This window comes from Hetaerina americana, unplaced genomic scaffold (assembly GCF_022747635.1).
Source record: "Hetaerina americana unplaced genomic scaffold, ioHetAmer1.1.p SCAF_10, whole genome shotgun sequence".
Classification (NCBI taxonomy): domain Eukaryota; kingdom Metazoa; phylum Arthropoda; class Insecta; order Odonata; family Calopterygidae; genus Hetaerina; species Hetaerina americana.
This window is the reverse complement of record NW_027286070.1, coordinates 4,119,893-4,140,299: the sequence shown is the minus strand read 5'-3', so window position 1 is coordinate 4,140,299 and position 20,407 is coordinate 4,119,893. Positions and strand designations below refer to the sequence as shown.

At 41.0% G+C, this 20,407-nt stretch overlaps 1 protein-coding gene across 2 annotated transcripts in view; it reads left to right on the top strand.

Annotated features, from left to right (window-relative positions):
* Window positions 1–20,407, top strand: part of LOC139699656 (glycerol kinase 5) — a 251,509-nt gene that overhangs the window by 134,267 nt on the left and 96,835 nt on the right. Inside the window, exon 5 of one of the 2 annotated variants that reach the window (XM_071598200.1) lies at window positions 16,338–16,595. In XM_071598200.1, coding sequence (XP_071454301.1) covers window positions 16,338–16,595 — 258 coding nt within the window. Of the gene's footprint in view, window positions 1–16,334; window positions 16,596–20,407 lie in introns of both variants that reach the window. The other variant, XM_071598199.1, reaches the window with a different exon arrangement.

The following is a 20,407-nucleotide window of genomic DNA, read 5'->3' as shown; positions in this document are numbered from 1 at the left end:
TGTTTCTTCCGAGGAAGACGGAGCTGAATTTCGTCGAAATTATTAAGAAATGACGTGCGAGTGTTCTTTTTATGTGTTCTTATATTGTTTGTTGCTGTCCAAGTTTTTATTCAACACTTCCGCATTACTTCGACGAAATCATCTATATATATATATATATATATATATATATATATATATATATATATATATATATATATATATATATATATATTACCATAAACACAGTAATCAACCCGAAGGTCGGTTTGGTAGGTGATGGAAGAGTTCACCCAGTACTAAGCCCTATACGGCGTGTGAAATTCACACATGAGGGTAGGGGGGGCAGTTCCTTTCCCTTTGCCGGTTATGGTTTCCCAGGGAGATGTGGTCCCCGAAAAATCACTTTAGCTTGGGTGGAGCTGCAGGTGCCCAGAGTGCCTTGCCCGGGAACCCGGGACCCTCCGGTCAGCAGTCCAACGCTCTACCCCCTGGACTACCGCGACCCGCCATGTATATATATATATATATATATATATATATATATATATATATATATATATATATATATATATATATATATATATATATTGTGTGTGTGTGTCTACACGCACTCACACACATTTAAAAGCGAAAACCGGACAACAACTGGCAAACATATCCATCAGTGCGCGATTCACAACGTTTATCATCACAATTTCACAATGGGAAACACCAAAAAGAATAAAAAGGAAACACATTTGAGACATTTTTAGATAGTCCCCGCGACCAACTTCAGCGAGAGATCTACCGCGATCTGTGATGTCATCCCTTTCACTAAAATTTCTTTTTTAAGTACGCGACTATGTGCTCGGTCCGGAGGATTGACGTTGGGTCAAAATCTAGTCTCTTGGAGGTAGACGTCATATCAGTTGGCAGGCGAGGGGCGCGTTAGTCTGTCCTAGATACGGAGCAGGAGGCGGGAGACTACATCTTCTATTGTGTTCAGCCACAGGGAAGTCATCAACCCGCACTAACACCTCATTGTCCGACGTTCAAGCATACTGCGGGTATTGACCGTTGCGCTTACAATGTACGTGTGCGTGTCTGTTTGCGTTTGTGTGTGTGTGAACAATTTTGGCCCTATATCCTAGTGAATGTAGGTTAGAGGCATATAATCTATGATGCATGCATGTTGACTTATATTGCAATTCATATCTTCTATAATGTTTAGACATTCCCGGAGGGTGATGGGGATGTCAAGTATTTCTTCCATCTTGGTAAAATTTTATGAATTTGTCCCATCTTAAACGCACTCCATCAAATGACGATGATAAAAGTGGTCTTCGCGTATTAGTCTGAACAGATATCGACATCTAAATCAAATATATTATTTGCAGCAATGGTGGAATACCTACAACGGATGAGTCATGGGTTGATTATGGTGCAGTATTAATAAAAGTCGATCTCATTAAAAAACTGATAGCTAACACGTGGGCGTTCAAAGAAGATTTTTAAAAAATCAATGTAAGCGTTAAAAAACCACCCACCTTGGTTTAAACGGTATTCATCGAACTTGGAAGGGCACAGCCGATTTCGTATAATTTCAAACATTAATGACAAAGGAAGAGCTTCATAATAAGTTTCAGAGAATGATTTTAACATATTAAAAGAACCTCTTTCGAGTGCGTTAAAAACTGATATTAGCATTACGCATATCTGTTTACAAATCACGCGTGAATGGGTTTTGCATGAACGTTCATTGCTCGTCACTTCCGCATGCACTAATGTGATACGCAAGATACGCGCAAGGAAGACCATAGCGGCCCCGCCGCTTTACCTTCTCCACACACATACTTCACTTCCTCCTCTTTCTGGAAGCTTCATTGCCCAACGCAATTCTTTGCCTTTGCACGAGTCTGACAATGTGCGTTGAACATTTTGACCGAAAACACTTAAGATATGGGTAAACTTTTCCACCTCCTCTATTTTATAAACTCCAATTAAAAAGTTTATCTTATCCTTCAACACTCCCTGAAACCGCATAACCATTGTTTTTTTTACCTCTAACCTAATTCCACTCCTAACAAACTGACTTTTCAATGCTCTCAGCAGTGCTTTGAAACAGTGATTGACTGATTGTCAACATAATGCTTGATAATACGCAAACCTTTACCAATTTTCGAGTTTCCCTGTTACTATGTACTTTCAGTCCTATCACCAACTCTTCTCACTGCAGGAGTCGTCTATGAGATTAAATGAAATTTTAAAAAACCGCTCACTGGCGCGTGTGGCGCCAAAGGGTTTCTCCTCTATTTTCGATCACGACGGTGGGTGGCGCCTCGCTTAACCTGTCGGCGTAGTGGCGCCTCCGAGGTGATTACGTGGCGGCGCCAACCCGTTCCATCAGCCCCCAATGCACACGCTAAGAGGGTCGGCGGGGAAGATGCGGCGGTTGGGGACGTCCGTCTACTCGAGAATAATTTTGTCCCCTCTTTACGTCACGTTGAGTCGCAGAGAGTACCCTGTGTTAGAGTTCTCTGGAAGAATGAAAACATGGGCACATTTGAACGCGGCTCCCAAAAGGGATGGGCCAAGTCCAATAAAAAGAGAGTGGTCTTGCTAATTTCCTTCATTCCACCCTGTCCTTTTGAGTGCTTCTGTCGCCCAGGTGACGTCCATAAATTTTTTAATTAATGCTTTCTCGATTCTGAGACTCTCTGAGAATATTTCCCTGTCCTGACAGTCTTGAAGCAATTTTATACGCAACTCTTACGCTCTTCCCCTAAAACTCACTCCTTTTTCCTCACACCATCTCACGTAAGGAAATTCGAGTCTCTTCCATTCCCTCAGCATTCCCAATCCTCTGAGTACACTTATTTCACTTACAGTGACGCCTAATTAGTATATCCAAACCATATTCCCTCAAAACCCTCTTCTCTCTCGCCTTACCTCTCCTACTTCTATCCAAAACACTCCTCCAGTAATGGAACGTTAAGAAAACAACCGAGGGAAGAATGAAAGCCTTTAAAGCATTTAATGGCCGGGTACAAAGAGTAGTCATAGATGGAGTGTTCTCTGATGTAGTAGAATCACATTCAGGTGTTCCCCAGGGAAGTGTTTTTGGGCCTCTTTTATTCCTTCTTTCCATTAACGACATTGACTCCGTAGTCACTAGAAATATACGTTTGTGCAGTGGTTTACCGTGATACGTTTACGTTATATTTCGTTAGACCTCGTTTAGAATGTGCTAACAGTATATGTGATCCTGAAGAAGTTGGATTGATTGCCGAATTGAATCGCGAGCAGCAGCGTAGAGGAGCCAAATTTGTAAAACATTGTTATGATAAGCTTACTAGGGTATCCGAAAAATTAGAGGAGCTAGGCTGGGAACCACTCACGTAGCGAATGTTAAATTACAGATTAAATCTCTTGAATGAATCGGAAGGACGTCTGTTTGGCATTGATACCCCCATGGTACTACGGCAGGAGAGATCACGCCTCTAAAATTAGAGAGATTAAGTGTAGAGCAGTTGGATTTAAGATGTAATTTTTTTAATGAATGATAAGGAATCAGAATAACACTGTTCAAATACGTAAGTCTGATGTGTAGAAACCCCCTGCCACACACCCTAGCTGAGGCTTGCAGGAAACTAAAAAAAAGCGTGTTGCTTGAGGTAGACATTTGAAGTCAGATGGACGGAAAAGAGTAGGAACTCTTGATAAGAAGAGAAGGAAGTAGAAGGGAAATGGTCCTCAGAACCAAGAGACAAGAAGGAGAGGGCACTGGTCTTATGGCATAAATCATTTGTCTGGAGGAAGTAGATGGGAATGGAGAAGTTAGGGCTTCGACGAGGATTCTTGAGGGCCCACATGGACCAAGTAAGGAAGGACCGCGGCAGACGTTAAGAGAGGCACAATTTGACTTGGGATCATAAGAGAATGGAAATTAATTGGACGGAGATGGCAAATGCGAGGACAAAATGAATAGGGAAGTGAGACGAACTGTCATGGAGACAAGAGTGCCATTGCCATCGCATTTAGGGAAGATTTGGGGTGGAGTGTGTATTTTTCCATTTCGTCTCTTGAATGAGGATTGATGGACATGTAAGTCCATTTTAAAAGCGGTATTTTTCGATGTATAGCAAATATCTCCTACCAACCTGTACGAATCGAAGCAAAAAGAGGACTTGGTAATAGAATTGTGGGTTATTGGAGTCCGCTTATCGGTGGGTGGACAATCTCTCGTCTAATCACGTGATGCCAGCCGCGCTTGAGTAATCAAGGAAAGGGAGACTTCGTTTATAAAAGGTGAGAATTTAGAGAAATGAAAATAAAGCCTTACCGCCGCGTGCGGCGCCAAAGGGTTCCGTCTTTATTCCCGCTCACGGGGGAGGGTGGCGCCTCGATAGGCGACCTGTCGGCGTGCTGGCGCCTTCCCCACCCACCTTACCACTGCGCATGTGCGCTCTCCACGACGTGGTTTATTTTTCGCGGGTTAACGTAAAACTGACCCATTTCCCAGGCATTTGAATTTACAACTTTTTCTAAGAACATCTTCCTTTCTTGCCGGGAAAACTTGACAGATCGAATAGAAACAGCTGAAGATGAAATTGAGATGGACCACTTATTTTTAAGCTGGTACATAAACAGCTGATCTTGATGGCCGGAAAAATAAATTGTTATTATCACATTCTCCATCTTAATTCCAAAATGGCCGGAACATATCATTATAAAACGAACAGAACTCAGAATTCGATTTCGAAATTCTTTTGTTCACATGCATGAATCCACGAATATGATAAACTTAGTAGTGTATCCAAATAATTAGAGGAGCTAGGCAGGGAATCATTCACGGAGTGAAGGTTAAATTACAGATTAAAAATCTTGCATAAATTGGGCGGATTTCATTTTAGCAATAATGGTGAAAGGTATTATTACCCCCTTCGTACTACACTAGGTGAGATCATATCAATAAAATGAGAGAGATTAACTGTGTAACAAATTGATTTAAGATGTTATCTTTTCCACTAACGATAGGGTATCAGAATAACATTGTCCGACCGCGTTAGGGTTCATATACGGGTGAAAATTATTCTGGTGCGTATTCACCCGCTGCCACACACCCTAGCAGTGGCTTGCAGGGTACTAAATTATCTATCTATCTACCTACTGAGATGGCAAGTTGTAGTTTACTCCATTGGATCTTGAGATTGATATCACCCACCAATGAATCATACTAAGGTGCAGTACTCCATTGAGTAAAGCGCTTGACTACTGACCAAAGGACCTGGATTCGATTTCCGCTGTTTTCAGACACCCCCAGTTTGACTCAGGTTATGTTATTCATAGGGTATATGAGGGAATAAAGAAATGGTCAATGTTAAAGTGCAACATATTTCACTCTAACTTTTGCAAAGAGAAAGTTGGAGACAGGAATGCTGAAACTGGCGAATACGTACTTCGGTAAAGGACGTGGATTAGCAACTATGACTCCTAAAATTGGTCGTTTGAGCTAGAGTATGGCAATGAGTACATAGAATAAGGACATTTTAGACGTGAGTGTGGAGAAGAGTGTTAACTGTAGTGTACGGAATTGAAAGCATATGAGGAAGCATTGGGCATAGTAGGGGAGACAGATTAAACCTACAAAAATGCGAAGTGATAAATTTTTGGAAAAAGAGCAATTTCCTCCCGAACGCCCACTGTATCGGGAAGACCTAAATGGAATGTTCAGTCTCTATTCAGTACTTTGGCGTTACCCTCATTCACGACCTCTCCTGTGAGAATCTCATACGAGGAATACGTGGACAAGCTAACAAAAAATTAGGATTTACTAGAAGAGGAGTAACCGGTAAATATGATGAAAAGGTTAAAGAGAAATGTTATCTCTCGCTGTTTATGCCTCATTTAGAATATGCTGCTATTATATGGGATCCTCAAGAAGTTGGATTGATTGACGAATTGAATCTTGTGCAGCGTGGAGGAGCTAGATTTGTGAAACGTTCTTATGATTAACTGAGTAATGGGTAAAAATTATTAGCGTAGAGAAGCTGGGAATCAGTCGCGGAGCGATGGATAAATTACGGTTTAAATTAGAAGGATGTCTCTTTAGCAATGAGGTTGAAGATGTATTATTACTCCCATCGTACTAAGGCAGGCGAGATAATTTCAATAAAATTAGATAGATCAAGTGTAGAACAGATATATTTAATATGTCATTTTTTCCGCGAAAGATAAGGGATTAGAATAACATTGTCCGACCCCGGTTGGGGTAACAAGATTTGGGTCCAAATTAGTCTGCATATGCATTCACTTCCTACCACACGCCCTATAGTTGGTTTGCAGGGTACTAAAATAATAAATCCTGGGAACTGTGATGCATTAGAGGAGCGAATATAGGCAGAGTGAGGACAGAGGGAAAGGGAATAGAGGCATGCTGAACGGAATGAATGGATGTTGAATGTTCTTGCGGAGAGTAAGAAGAGGTCAAACGGTAGTGCAAGGTGTTAATGAGTTTATGGTCGTGGTATGCAAGGCTTAGAAGAACAGCAGTGGCCAGTGGTGTCCTCCCCATCAGGCGCTAAAGGACACGTTAAGGGGAATCGGCGGAGGTACATGCGTCAGTTGAGGACGTTCGGCTACTCGAGAATAATTTGGTCCCCTCTCTTAACGTCACGGTGACTTGTGGAAAATTTGGGTCTCATCAATGCAACCATAAAACGCGCCCCTGTTAGGCACTATTTTCATTAGTAACGCTCTCACTCCATTCTTAGGTTTCGCCAACGTTTCTTTGACCGGCGTTATCGCTATAGGATCCATATTATTGACCTTCGAAGTTTGACCCAGTTTCATCACACTTCTGTCAATCCATCAAAAATCACCTGTTAAACCCATCAGAGCCTTTTTTTTAATTCATTATTATTTGCAATAGTGATTCACGATTTTCCCTGAAACAATCTTTGATTGTTGACTTGATTGATGGTTTTTTTTTAAAACTAACAATTATAGTACTGGTTGCTTTTTATTTCCATTAATGGAACTTAGTTGTTGGAAAACGACCCCATGTGTCAGAATCGTATCAGCAACTTATGGTAATACTTATTTTTATCAATGGAACTCAAACTGGTCCAATGAAGAAGTGTTCATCAAGAATCTAACTTCACTGTTGGAGAACCTATAAGAATAAAACAATAATGTATTAATTCCGCAACCTGTATTTGGGTTACTTAATATTAGATGACCTAAATCGTTACCTATCAAGACAACCTTCAGAAAGATAAACGTTAATGTTCTTTTTCATAAATATTATTATGAAGAGCAGTCAACTGGTCAAGGTACGTGTTTTGATGGATTCCTGATGTCTACCGCATTTATAACCTAAAAAAACATGGCGTTGAATGATACAATAAAACTACTCTAAGTTACACTACTAGGGTTACACTAAGCCGTTCTTTAAATCCAGATACATCCTGCTTCCCTCTATTCCACCCAAAATGACTATTGATTTTTCCTTCTAACATGTTTTGCATCCATTATTAACGAAACGTCAGCATTTGAGTACCTATCAAGCCACCGCTAGGGTTTGTGGCAGGAGGTAAATACACTCCAGAATAATTTTACCCGAAGATGAACCCTACCGCGGTCGGACAATGTTATTACGATCACTTATCGTTAGCGGAAAAAATAACATCATAAATCGATTTGTTTTACTCTTGATCTCTCTAATTTTATTGACATGATCTTTCCTGCGTATTACTTTTTTGTTAAATATACTCCAGATGATGCACGGAGTGAACAAGTCAAACGCGTGTTTGCGAAGCCGGAAGTCCCTAAGTCAGATGAAATATAAATATCACGTGGACAACGTGGTTTTTCGACCTTCTCACCTCGCTATTAAATAAACACAATTTCATATATATATATATATATATATATATATATATATATATATATATATATATATATATATATGTATGTATATATGAAAACATACAAACATATATATTTTTAGAAATGTATATATTTTTTTATATATAGTACATTACACAGTAACACACAATATAGAAACAAAAAAGGAACACTCACACGTTATTTCTTGATAATTTCGACGGAATTCTACTCCATCTTCATCGGAAGATATAGGAGTCATTACTTCTATATCTTCCGATGAATATGGAGTAGAATTCCGTCGAAATTATCAAGAAATAACGTGTGAGTGTTCCTTTTTTTGTGTTTCTATATTGTGTGTTACTGTGTAATGTACTATTCGGCACTTCCGTGTTACGTCTACGAAAGCATATTATATATATATATATATATATATATATATATATATATATATATATATATATATATATATATAATATATATAATATATATATATATATATATGTTGGTATGTATCGATAAGGATCTTTATATAAGCGCCGTGGGTCACGCGAAGGGGGGCTGCCGCCCACGCAGACCCCAAATTCAATCCCGCCGCCCCCTTTTCAGTCGCCCCTGGCCCGCCCCGACGGCGCCTCCTCCCCCGAGGGCGAGACACCCAACCCCGTGTGCGCGACCCTCTCTATCCAGGGCAGACAGCGAGGAGACAGGACGCACAAAATGCAACCAATAGCACGCCTCCTTCCCCCCCGGACATGAAATTATGACCACACACGGTATCCCCCGAGTCCCTCGCTGGAAAGAGCCCCCGACCGCCTGATCGCTAGCGTGGGAAATGAGACCTTTTTTAAAGGAAATTTATTCTGGCTAGGGTTGGTTGTCGAGAGATCTAAGAAAACTTGTTTGCTAATTTTATTAGAAAAAAGATGCAGCTTTGCAATGAGCCAAAGATTTATTTTATTTATTTCATCGGAGCATAACGAAGCGAAAAGGGTCTTCATTTAGGATTGCTTTGTTGAGATGATTCAGGGATCACTACGCGACGCCCAGTGTTTGATATTGTGAAACTTAGGGTCTTAAATCCTTGAGAATAAAAATTGGTGAAACGTCCAACATTTAGGAGTGTCTGGTTAAGGTGTCACCTACACTTCTAAATTCTTTTTTAATGAGAATAATTTTGCGAGATTTACTCGCAGTGTAGAGAGTACATTTTTACTTATCAAAAAAGAGAAATCAAAGTCCACAAACGAAACTATAAGAATAGTTGATTGGAATAGAGCAAGAAAGTCATAAATCCCAGAGTATATGACGAGGAAGAAGGAAGAAAAAGGAAATAAATGCCATATTGAAGCAGTCAAACATTCGGGCAAAAGAACGGGACTTAGAAAGAAAAAGAGAGAATGGCATTATTTTGGGATGGCTTAGATCCTGGAATACTTGATCTGAGACGAAAAGGACGTTAATGGAAGCTAATTCAAGTCCGTGGATATAGATACCATTCCTGTGGAACTACTTTAATTTATTTATATAAACCCTGCAAGCCACCGCCAGGATGTGTGGCAGGGTTTGCACAACTTAAAATTATAGGAAAAATAGGAAGGATAGGTTTCCGAGGGAGGAAATTGGTCGAAAGATTGCGTTAAATGTGTGTCATTGCCCACCCCAAAATTAGGGAAACGCAGTCATAAATGAGGACTAAAGAGCAATAAGTTTGAGTTTTATAATATATAATATATATATAAGAAGTGACACTCAGAATTATCAACAAGATAATAGAGATCAGGGCAAGTAATTACTTGTAGGATAATCAATTTGGTCCTAGGATGTTAAGAGGAAATGCACGATACCAAAGCAGGTATTAGGTCACTAATGGAGAGGATCATAGAATACATTCAAGATGTATTTGTTTGTTTCATAGATTTCGAAAAGGCGTTTGATAGAGGGAATTGGAAAGAATTAATAAATGTTGGAGTAGAATGGAGGAATAAGAGACTAATATAAAAAACATAAATAATAATGGAGGAATAGGAGAATAATCTACAGCTATTAGTTGGTATACTTGTAGAATTTGCTAATTGAAAACGCATAAATAATCAACATCTCAAGTTTGAAATGTTTGTTGTTAAACACGCGAGTTGATTCTCCTACCCTTGTAGTCCAAAACATTACATGATAAAACAGAGGCTTAGAACTCAGGGATGAGGACATTGAACAACTTTCATTTACACAATTATGGATATGGCGCCCGAAAATTCTTGCGATAAATAAATTTAAAAAATTGGCCCGGAGAATTTCAAATTTACATGTGTTTCCCTTCTTAAATAATTGCTTGAAATACAGATATTATGGAGTTTCGCGAAAGTAAGTACATTAATCTTATCCAACGACTTCCTCCGAGTGTAGGCTATATCTTCTCTGATTGCACACTTCTTTCAATTCTTGGCTTTAACTCTACCGCGAGAAAGGAACTCCTGATATCTTACGTTTGATCTGGAAACACATTTTATGTGCCGTGGTTGACTGACTCACCCGGTTTAATTATATGGATAACAGACGCCGTCTATCTGCCCCCCTCCCTCTTTGACTACCGGAAGAGAGAGAGAGAGGGGGGGGAGTGTCGTATAGGGAGGTTTGGAGGGGGAGACGGGCGGAAAAGGGCAGAATTAATAAAAACCCCTCTCCTTCCCCCCACTCCCCTATTATATTAAATACGCCTCACCCCCTCCCTTGAGGACAACTCCCCTCTCATAATTCGGATTTCCCCACGAAACTCAGCATGTCTGGCGAAGCGAAAAAATCGTTCCCTTTTCCAATTGGAAATCGTTCGAAATGTCTGGAGACGAGCCCGGTCGTCACCGAAAGAGCGCTCGCCTCTTAATACCGCCTCGCACAGAAGGACGCCGTCGTTAAGAACTCGTCTCGAGAAACGTAACTTGATTTGGAGTCGAACGTAATGCGTGGACACGCCCTTCACATCTTGCGCCTCTCGCCACGTCCACGTACGAACGCGAGGGTTGTCCCGTGTCTTTGAAGTCGGAATTTGGTGAGTTGTCCAATCACGGGAGAGAGCGTATTTTCAATTTATTCAATTACGAGCGATCGTAGCCCATTCATTCGTACATGGTGCCCGGCAAGCCATCACTAGGGTGTGTGGCATGGGGTGATTACGTATCAGACTACTTTGGACACAAAATTCTTTTCTCCCCTAATGCGGTGGGGAAACGTTATTTGATTCTGATTCCTAATCGATCGTGGAACAAATGACGTCTTAAATCTTTTCCAAACTTAATCTCGCTAATTCAATTCAAATGATATCGACCTACATAGTACGATGGTGCTAATTATATACAGGCGCAAATTTTCAAAATCAATGCTGAAGATACATCCTTCCGATTTCTACCTTACGTAAACGACATTGACTCCGTAATGACAAGTAAGTAACGTTTATTTGCCGACGATGCAGTGGTTTACCGTGACATCCGTGATCCTGAGGACGCAGCAGGTTTATCAGACGACCTTAATGCTTTACAAAGCTGGCACGGCAAATGGTAATCAGAATTAAACTCAAACAAGTGCGTAGTGATTTACTTTATGGCAAAAGAGCAATTCCCTCCCAAATGCCTACTGCATCGGGGACACCGAAATGGAATATGTAGACTCAATCAAATACTTAAGCGTTACCCTAACTTACAATCTCTACTGGGTGAAGAAACACATACGCGAAATATGTGGATAAGAGAACAAAAAAAATAGGATTTATGGGGAGAGTAAATGGGCCAATGTGATGAAAAGGTCAAAGAGAAATGTTATCTTTTGCTGGTTAAGCCTCATTTAGACAATGCTGTTAGTATATTAGATCTTCATGAAGTTGTATTCATTGCCGAATTGGATCGCTTGCGCTGTAGAGGAGCTAGATTTTTAAAACATTGTTATGGCACTGTGGTCACTAATTCCTTATATAGTTTCCATAGTTAAGTCTTCTTCCGGAATATTCGTTGCTAAGAAATCAAGAATATTATCATCCCTAGTTGGTGAAGTGACAAGTTGATTCAATGAGTTCAGCGTAAAAGAATTCAATAGCGATTCGCTGATAGCTTTATCTTTAACCCCCCCCCGTTTGAAAACTTTATATGCTCCAAATTATCTTTGTCGTCCGGTGGCCTGTAAACAGCGCAATTATAATTTTTTTAAATTCAGATTTTCATGATTTGGTGCGAACATATCCTATTACTAGACTGGGAGTTTGCTATTTTCACTAAGTGACGCAATAGGCACTATCCTAGATACAATATAATGTAACACTATTCCATTTCGCCAGAGTAGGTTCTCAGCAATACACCGAGAAATAGGTGGATAGTTATCCTATTGGCTCTAGTAAGAGAAGAGAGACGCTCAATTACTGGCTGCAATCGGAAAGTATGCATAAATTCCATTGCAAATGATATTGGCATGTCCGATTTCGTCAAGACTAAGTTTATATGTTAATTAAAACCTATTTCATTTAATATCAACCAACATTGGATACTTCCTTAAACAGGCGATTCCCCCCTCACACCCACCTGCCTCTCCTCTCCTTATCGCCACGGTCTTTAAAATTCATTTCAATTCCTCTCCCTCCCTGTCCACTTTATGCCCCCCCTCATTCTCCTCCCTACCCATACCTGAGATGTTTACCTCTGACTTCCATTCTAAAAGACGAGTCCACGCCACCGCGTGGCGAGGACGTGTCTGCAGGTGGATATCTAAGGGGGTCGGTAAATATACATTATCCCCTTACAGCTGAAGTAGCTTTCAGAACACTTGCAACTTCAACAAATTTTAATTAAGGTAACGGAATTGCTTGTTTTGCCACCGTGTGGTGCAGTCATAGGAACGTAATATGCTCTCTACCGTAACCTTTATCAATCTCGTCAAAACTACAAATTTGGCATTTTATTGAGCGGCATCCATCATTTCCACGCCGTCAGATCTGAATCAGTTAATTTTAAAGATGAAATATTTGCATTATCGGCTGTAGCACTGCGATTTGGAAGGCAATGGGAAATCATCGTATTATGTACCATTTAGAGGGCTTTTCAGTTAGTTAACTCTTTAGAATAAGTTAGCCAAAACGGAGGATTAATGGACCCCGAGGACTTGACGAGAAGACGGGGCCAAGGGACCAGCATCCCAACAATTGGCAGTTTCGTGCTCATCTGTGATTGGCGGTTGGATGTAAAAATTGGAGAGAAAAATGGATCGTGCTAAGGAATATTTCTGTATTCTGTACCGAAAATAGACTCATTTTTTTAATACAATTCCGTTTTTTTAAACTATACGATTTTTAATATCGTGAATTCGGTACTAACGTAAGCACTTCACCTTAAAAGCCGTAAATCAGCCTTAATGAGTCGTAAAAAAACCGTAAATCAGCCTTAAACTCGAGATTAGTTTTTAGAAAATAAACGAAGCAATTACTCACTGGTTCTGGGTTTTCTTTTCCCGGAAGGAAAACAAACAAATGAGGCGAAAAGTCCCTTGCGATTTAAATATGGTCAGCATTGTCGTCTGCATGCAGGCGACAAAGTCCTTTGTTTGGGATTATTTACATCTTGTCTTCCGCAGAAAGTGGAAGGAGGAAGACTCGTTTTAGCACGTAGATTTGGTTAAAAAAGAGAAGCGCCGGCCGGATGGTGGATTGATTCTCTAATATTTTTTTCCCAGTCCACATTAGTTTATGGTGCCTTCAGTCTTGAGCGGAAGGTACGACCCTCAGTTACGATCTCTTTTAGGTGGAACATATACGGGGAATGTGTGGACAAGCAAACAAAAATTAGGATGAATTTATTGGAAGAGTATTGAAAAAATATGACGAAAAGGTCAGAGAAAAATGGCCTCGCTGCTTAGACCTCATTTAGAATATGCTGCTAGTATAGTATGGGATCCTCACGAAGTTGGTTTAATTGCCGAATTGGAACGCGTGCAGCGTAGAGGAGCTGGATTAGTAAACCATTGTTATGATAAACTTAGTATCGTATCCAAAATATTAGAGCAGCTAGGCTGGGAATCACTCACGGAGCGAAGGTGAAATTATAGATTAAATCTGTTGCATAGATTGGAAGGACGTCTCTGTAGCAGTGATGTTGAAAATGTATTACTAACCCCATCGTACTATTGTAGGAGCTACGGTTAGATATATCCGAGTGTATAACAGATGGATTTGAGTTGTCATTTTTTCCACAAATGATAAAGGATCATAAGAAAATTGTCCGACCAGGGTAGGTTCATATTCGGGTCAAAATTAATCTGGTGTTTGTTCATCCCCTGCCACACACCTTATCAGTGACTTGCAGGGAAATAGCATTTAAAAAACTCGTAATGTATCCCAATGTCGAGGGCTCTAGTTCGAATGATTTCGTCGGCGGGAGAATATGTTCACCCCCAATACCCAGCTCCCTGCTCTTGGCTTCTTTCGCCTTTCCCAGTCTCCCACAACCTCAAAGTTTCGAGTTTGCACGTCGCAAACCCCACACCCCTCCGAATACACGGATACGAAACGGGTGCTGCTGTTTCGTGACAATGTGCACCCCAAGTTGGAAGTACACCGTCCGTCCTTAAGATGGCTCGCAATCACCACTTAACTTGTCGGCAAAGGTTAATGCTCCCTGCGATCTTCCACCTGTATTTTAATTGGTCGATCGAGTTAATGATAAATTCATCTCCTTATGTAGTAAATTTAGGCGTTCCCTTCGTTACACCTTACTCTTAAGAGAGACAATATAATTGGCAATGAGTGAATGAATTTAGGCTTTGTATTTAATATTGCTCCGCCTACATAAATGCTCCTTATTACAATACCATCCTGGTTAATACATATTTCCGATGCCTAGTTAAATCGGCACTTCTTGTGAATGCAATGGTCACTGCTATTTTGACTATCATATATTGTACATCACAACTAAGTGTTCGTGAGAAAGCGCTAATTACGTTGAAGTTTAAAACATTTGAAAATTGTATTATCACACGTTGTGTTATCATAAAGTTACACTGGTATTTCGAAAGCGATACCTTGGTGTTTGTTTGTAGCATTGTGTGTAACTCGAAAAAGCGCGGGAATGCCATGTTTGAACTCTAAAACACCTGTATTATGATGTAGGTGACTTATGCCGGCAATATTGCGTAGTATATTAGGAGTAATGTCGTCGTTATGTCATTATAATAATTTTGTAAGAGGCGCAATTCCTACATTTTCAAGGGTAAACATCTCTGTTAAATTGTCGATTATTCAAGAAATATTTTCCACCATTTGGTGGCGGCAATCACGGTTAGTAATATGTTTCATTTAAAGCATGTACCCGGACATGCTTGAAAAGGATATAACCCTTGAGGGCTGAAATCAAATCGTTCAAATCAGTACTGTGTAGAGCATAAAAATTCATCCACATCCAACATTGAGTTCAAATTTGAGCACGCAAAATCACAATAAATACTGGCACTAATGTAATTTATATTCAAGAATCCAACCACGAATTAGGAACTTAGGAAATCGTACGTATTTGAAGCGCCATATTTGTGGGAAATATGACAATAATAACAAAGCGATAATGATTTTCAACAATATGAATTTGTTGATCGCACTCTCCTTCCCTGTCTGGATTTTGATCCATTTGTTTCCATTCCTATCTTTCAAATGAACCATGCATCTTCATTGACATAATAAATAAATCTCAAGTTGCAGATCACCTTTATTGGACGTTGATTTATTTATACGATTTGAGATCCTTTGCTTCGACAACATTACGTTTATTAGACAGCCTCCTGCTGGCAGTTCAATGGAACGCTTCGTCAACTTAGCGGAGATAAGCCATCCATATTAAGTGCGGCGACTTCCATAACGGCGCTAAATTCACCAAAGACTACTGACAATTGAGTGCGCGACGCTACACTTGTAATTGGCCTAAATTGTTTCTTATTTGTTGTCTATACACGGTGTTGTTGTGCGCGCAACAAATGTATTTCTAAGCGAACAGTATAGTATTAAGCTCAACTTTGTGAAACTTTCCACATTGGGAAGAAATTATAATTAACAACCGTGATATCCACAATAGAAATTTATTCACACGACTTAGGTTTCAACACTTCGGGTTATTTTCCCTGAAAGTGTTGAGACCCGGGTCTTGTGAATAAAAATACCATAGTGGAAATCACTATTGTTAATTATCATTTCTATCCGAAATGTATATCTCCCAAGCCTACTCATTCTCCCTGGAGATCATTCAGTAAGGTCTCGATGATGTCGTTCCTCGAACATAACCTGTCGAAGCAGCGACGACTCCGCTCCGGACATTTCCAATTCCCACACGTACACCGAGACATTAGGATTAGCCGTGAAGGAGAGACTTCGTGTCATTGTCGAGTATCGAGCATATCGATTCCCTAATGCAAAAAAATACCCACATTTCCTCGTCATACCATCGCCTCATTTGTTCTTCTGTTTGTGTCTGCAGCAGGACGAGGGTGCGCTCTTCGGCACCGTGGACACGTGGCTCCTACACCGGATGACCGGCAGACGTCTCCACGTGACCGACCCCTCGTCTGCCTCGGCCACCGGCTTCTACGACCCCTTCACGATGGACTGGGCCTCCTGGGCGCTGACCATATTCAACTTCCCTCGCGACATGCTGCCCAGGGTGGTGGACACCACGGGGGATGCCTTCGGGACCACCGACCCCGCCCTCTGGGGTCACCCCATCCCAATCCGCTGCTCTGTGAGTATCCGAATGACGACACGCACGTGAGTCTCCGGACGCGCTCCGTGTGACGCAGTCGATGCGAATCGATTTCGTTACGTGGGAGTCGATTGAATATGGGTGGTGCTACATCGCATGCATCGGTGCCGCGTTCCCTGCGTTCGATGGGGAAGGGGAGCTTCAAAACACACAGGTGTTTTTTCGGCAGCCAATGAGAACGAACAGGACGTAATTCACCGGGAAAAACACTCGGTTCCTCCTTTTAAAAAAGTCGACTACTCGTGGCTGAGTTGCCAGAGTGTAATGTACATTTAGGAAATGACGTCACTATCGCCGCGTGCGTTCAGGGCCAAACAGAAACGCCTAGCTGGATTCCCTTCCATTGCTTCGAGTGCTTCCTGGGGCTCAGAATAATATAGAAAAGATAGTTTCAGAGGTTATTTGCCCGCACTATTTAGTGCATTGTTATTTGGAAATTATATTATATATATATATATATATATATATATATATATATATATATATATATATATATATAAACCATAAACACAGTAATCAACCCGAAGGTCAGTTTGGTAGGTGATGGTAGAGTTCACCCAGTACTAAGCCCTATACAGCGTGAGAAATTCACACATCAGGGTAAGAGGGCCAGTTCCTTTCCCTGTGCCAGTTATGGTTACCAGGAAGATCTGGTACCCGAAAAATCACATAGCTTGGGTATATATAAATATGTATTTATTTATTTATTAGCTCTTTAAGTATAAGTAGAGATTATTGATCGATTCGTAGCTAATAATATTCTCCAATCACAAGCGTCAATCCAGGGGCCGGTACTATATTCAGGCCGTAGGGTATCTTGTTGTCTGCGGTTCACAATCATATCTCTTGCTGTGTATTTAAATTCAACCCCGCTGTTGTCTTGGTTCGTGGATTTAAATGGATATTGTCAGTTATTCACACACATATTTATTAAATTCAGCAGGGTAACAAGCTTCGTGGGATTGACTTAAGCATCGGCCATGCTAAACCTGTGTACTCCCCCCGAAGACATGTCGTGTCCTCAAATCCCACAATCGCTGACGCCGACTATTGAAAACTCTTCACGAGCAATCTATAAAGAGGAACAATTCCTAGACCAGGGCGTTCTTGTCAGTCGTTTTTATTGTTCCAGTTATCTAGTAAATATTGCTATCAGTGTTTTTGTTGTCATCTCCATTGTTGCTCTTATCGGTGTTCGATATGTTGCTGTGATTGGTGTTTTTTGTTGTTCTATTCATAACTTACTTTGATCTGTGTGTGGAAAAGGAGAGAATAAACACATTTTGACTTGACTCGTGAAGTTCCCACGAAACCGTAATTCTCGCCGAAGTGATTAAGTACGGGTTGCGAGATTCGCAAGGCAAATTACCTATTGCCTGAAACCTTCCCGAAACACTAATATGTCACCCGAGTTCCCACCGAAAGGAGAACTGTGAAGTAATTCCACACCTCTGACCTTTCAATAGTCCCCCACCCCACTTGACGCTTTCGCAACACATTCCGCGGATTATGCATTTGTTTGGACAGAGTACTCTCATAACATTTTTCCTCGGCTTGCAAGGACCAGCACGTTAGCCTAATGATCAATGGTGATAGAAATAACTTTCTCAGAAGATATAGAGTAGTAGTAGTAATATTTAGCGGAGGCGACCGACAGCTGAGGTCATTTGCGCCATAGGGGATGGACAGGAAAGGAGGAAGGGTGGAGAGAAACCAGGCGTCGGCATTAGCCTACTCTTAACGAAAGGCGCCAAGGGGTCCACAGCTTAACGTCCCATCCGACGGACGGCGTACTCACTCACAAAACAACACAAAGTGCCCTCCACAAAGCAACTCAAGTAGGGATCGAGATAACACTGAAAAATATTCAAAACCGCCGGGATTTGAACCTGGGCCTTCTGGGTGGGAAGCCAGTACGATAGCCACCGCAACATCTCGATCCCCTCAGAAGATATAGAGGGATAGGAAACGATACCATATGCAAGATATTGCAATTTACATGTATCGTCATTAATTTAGATGGACAATGTAAATGGTGTGATTGGTAAAAACCGATTTAGAAAAAATACATAAAGATCTATGAGAAAAAATGCAAATTTTACTCATCACAGGGCCACCTCGACTTAATTGATTTTTTACTCTTATCGCATGTGACTGTTGCTAGGGGAATGTTATAGACTTATTATAAGCGGAAGGACATGTTCGGCGATGTCTGGTGTAGAGTAGAAACGGCAACTTTGACAGCAAATTCATCCCATGGGAAGGTAAACGTTTGACCATTGCTTCAGGGAACACGGATTGGCCTAATTTCGTGGATATCTTTTAATTAACTATCATTAAGTAATGAATGGAATGAGTGCACTCTTCCTGAGCTGATCGATCATCATTTGGAACGATTTCATAACTTGTGGGCCCCAGGTGCCCTCTTTAGACGTCGGTACCGTCGACAGCGGTGAACTGAGGTTTCCGAGGGGACCGCACGAGATTCCACAGGCGGTCCGATTAATTTGAGCGGTCGGAGACCTTATCGTTCGTAGAAAAAATGAAATCTTAAATATTTCTCTTCTGCACTTAATCTTTCTAATTTTATTGGTATGATCTCGCCTATCGTAGTACGATGGGTGTATAATACATTTTCAGCATCACTGCTACAGAGGCATCCTTTCAATTTATGCCAGAGATTTAATCTGTAATTTAACCTTCGCTCCGTGAGCTCCCTGCCTAGCTGATCTAATACGCGATCTAATCACACGATCCAATTCGGCAATCAATCCAACTTCGTGAGGATTCCATTTACTGGCAGAATATTCTAAATAAGGCCTAACCAATGAAAGATAACATTTCTATTTGACCTTTTCATCATATTTATCCAGTACTCTTCTAATAAAACCTAATTTTATGTCAGCTTGTCCACGCATTCCCCGTATGTGTTTCACCCAGGAGAGGTCGTGTGCGAGGGTAACGCCTAGATATTTCATTGAGTCTACACATTCCATTTTGGTGTTCCCGATGCAGTAGGCGTTCGGGAAGGAATTGCTCTTTTTCCATGAAAAAGTTTCAGCCTGAACAGGTGGACGATTTTGTATGGCTAGGCAGAATGTTTACGAAACATGTAAGGATGAATGAAGGGATTAAAAGGCTTTCGGATACCGGGAGGAAAATTGCTCAGAGCACGCAGAGTGTATAAAAAAATGAATTACTAAAGCGTACGGTAGCAGCAGATATACGTAGTGGCGTCAACCCCAAGCCAACGCGTCCGGCGATTGGGAACGACGGGGGTAGGACTGCTGACCAAATAATGCATGCGGTGTGTGGTTTGCCCGAGGTGTTTGGGTTGAAATAGCAGACGGAGGAAATGAGCGGTTTCGCGAGATAATGTGAATTGTATGGCAATGGACAAGCATGAAAGAAACAAGTCACGCTGAGTTGGTCACGAAGGGAGAAACCAAACGGGAGTCGGATCAGCACTTGAGGGACGGAGAGGGAACGTTTGGTGAGGCACTGCCTGTCTCGCACGCAAAGGGGAGATTTTTACACTAAAAGAGATACAAGTACAACACACTTCGTCATGTACTGTGGCTCATGCTAGAGGTGGTACAGAATACGATTGAGAGTGTCGTAAGAGTGAGGAAAGAATTCGGAGTGAAGAAAAATGTGCCAGAGAAGAAAAGTGTTGAGAGTAAATGGTAATGAAGTGATCAACGACAACGTCCATAGAAGTAAAAACTATTGAACGAGTGTCATCATTTCATTATTTTTCAAAAAGCGAAAGGGCTTTTGAAAGCAAGTGG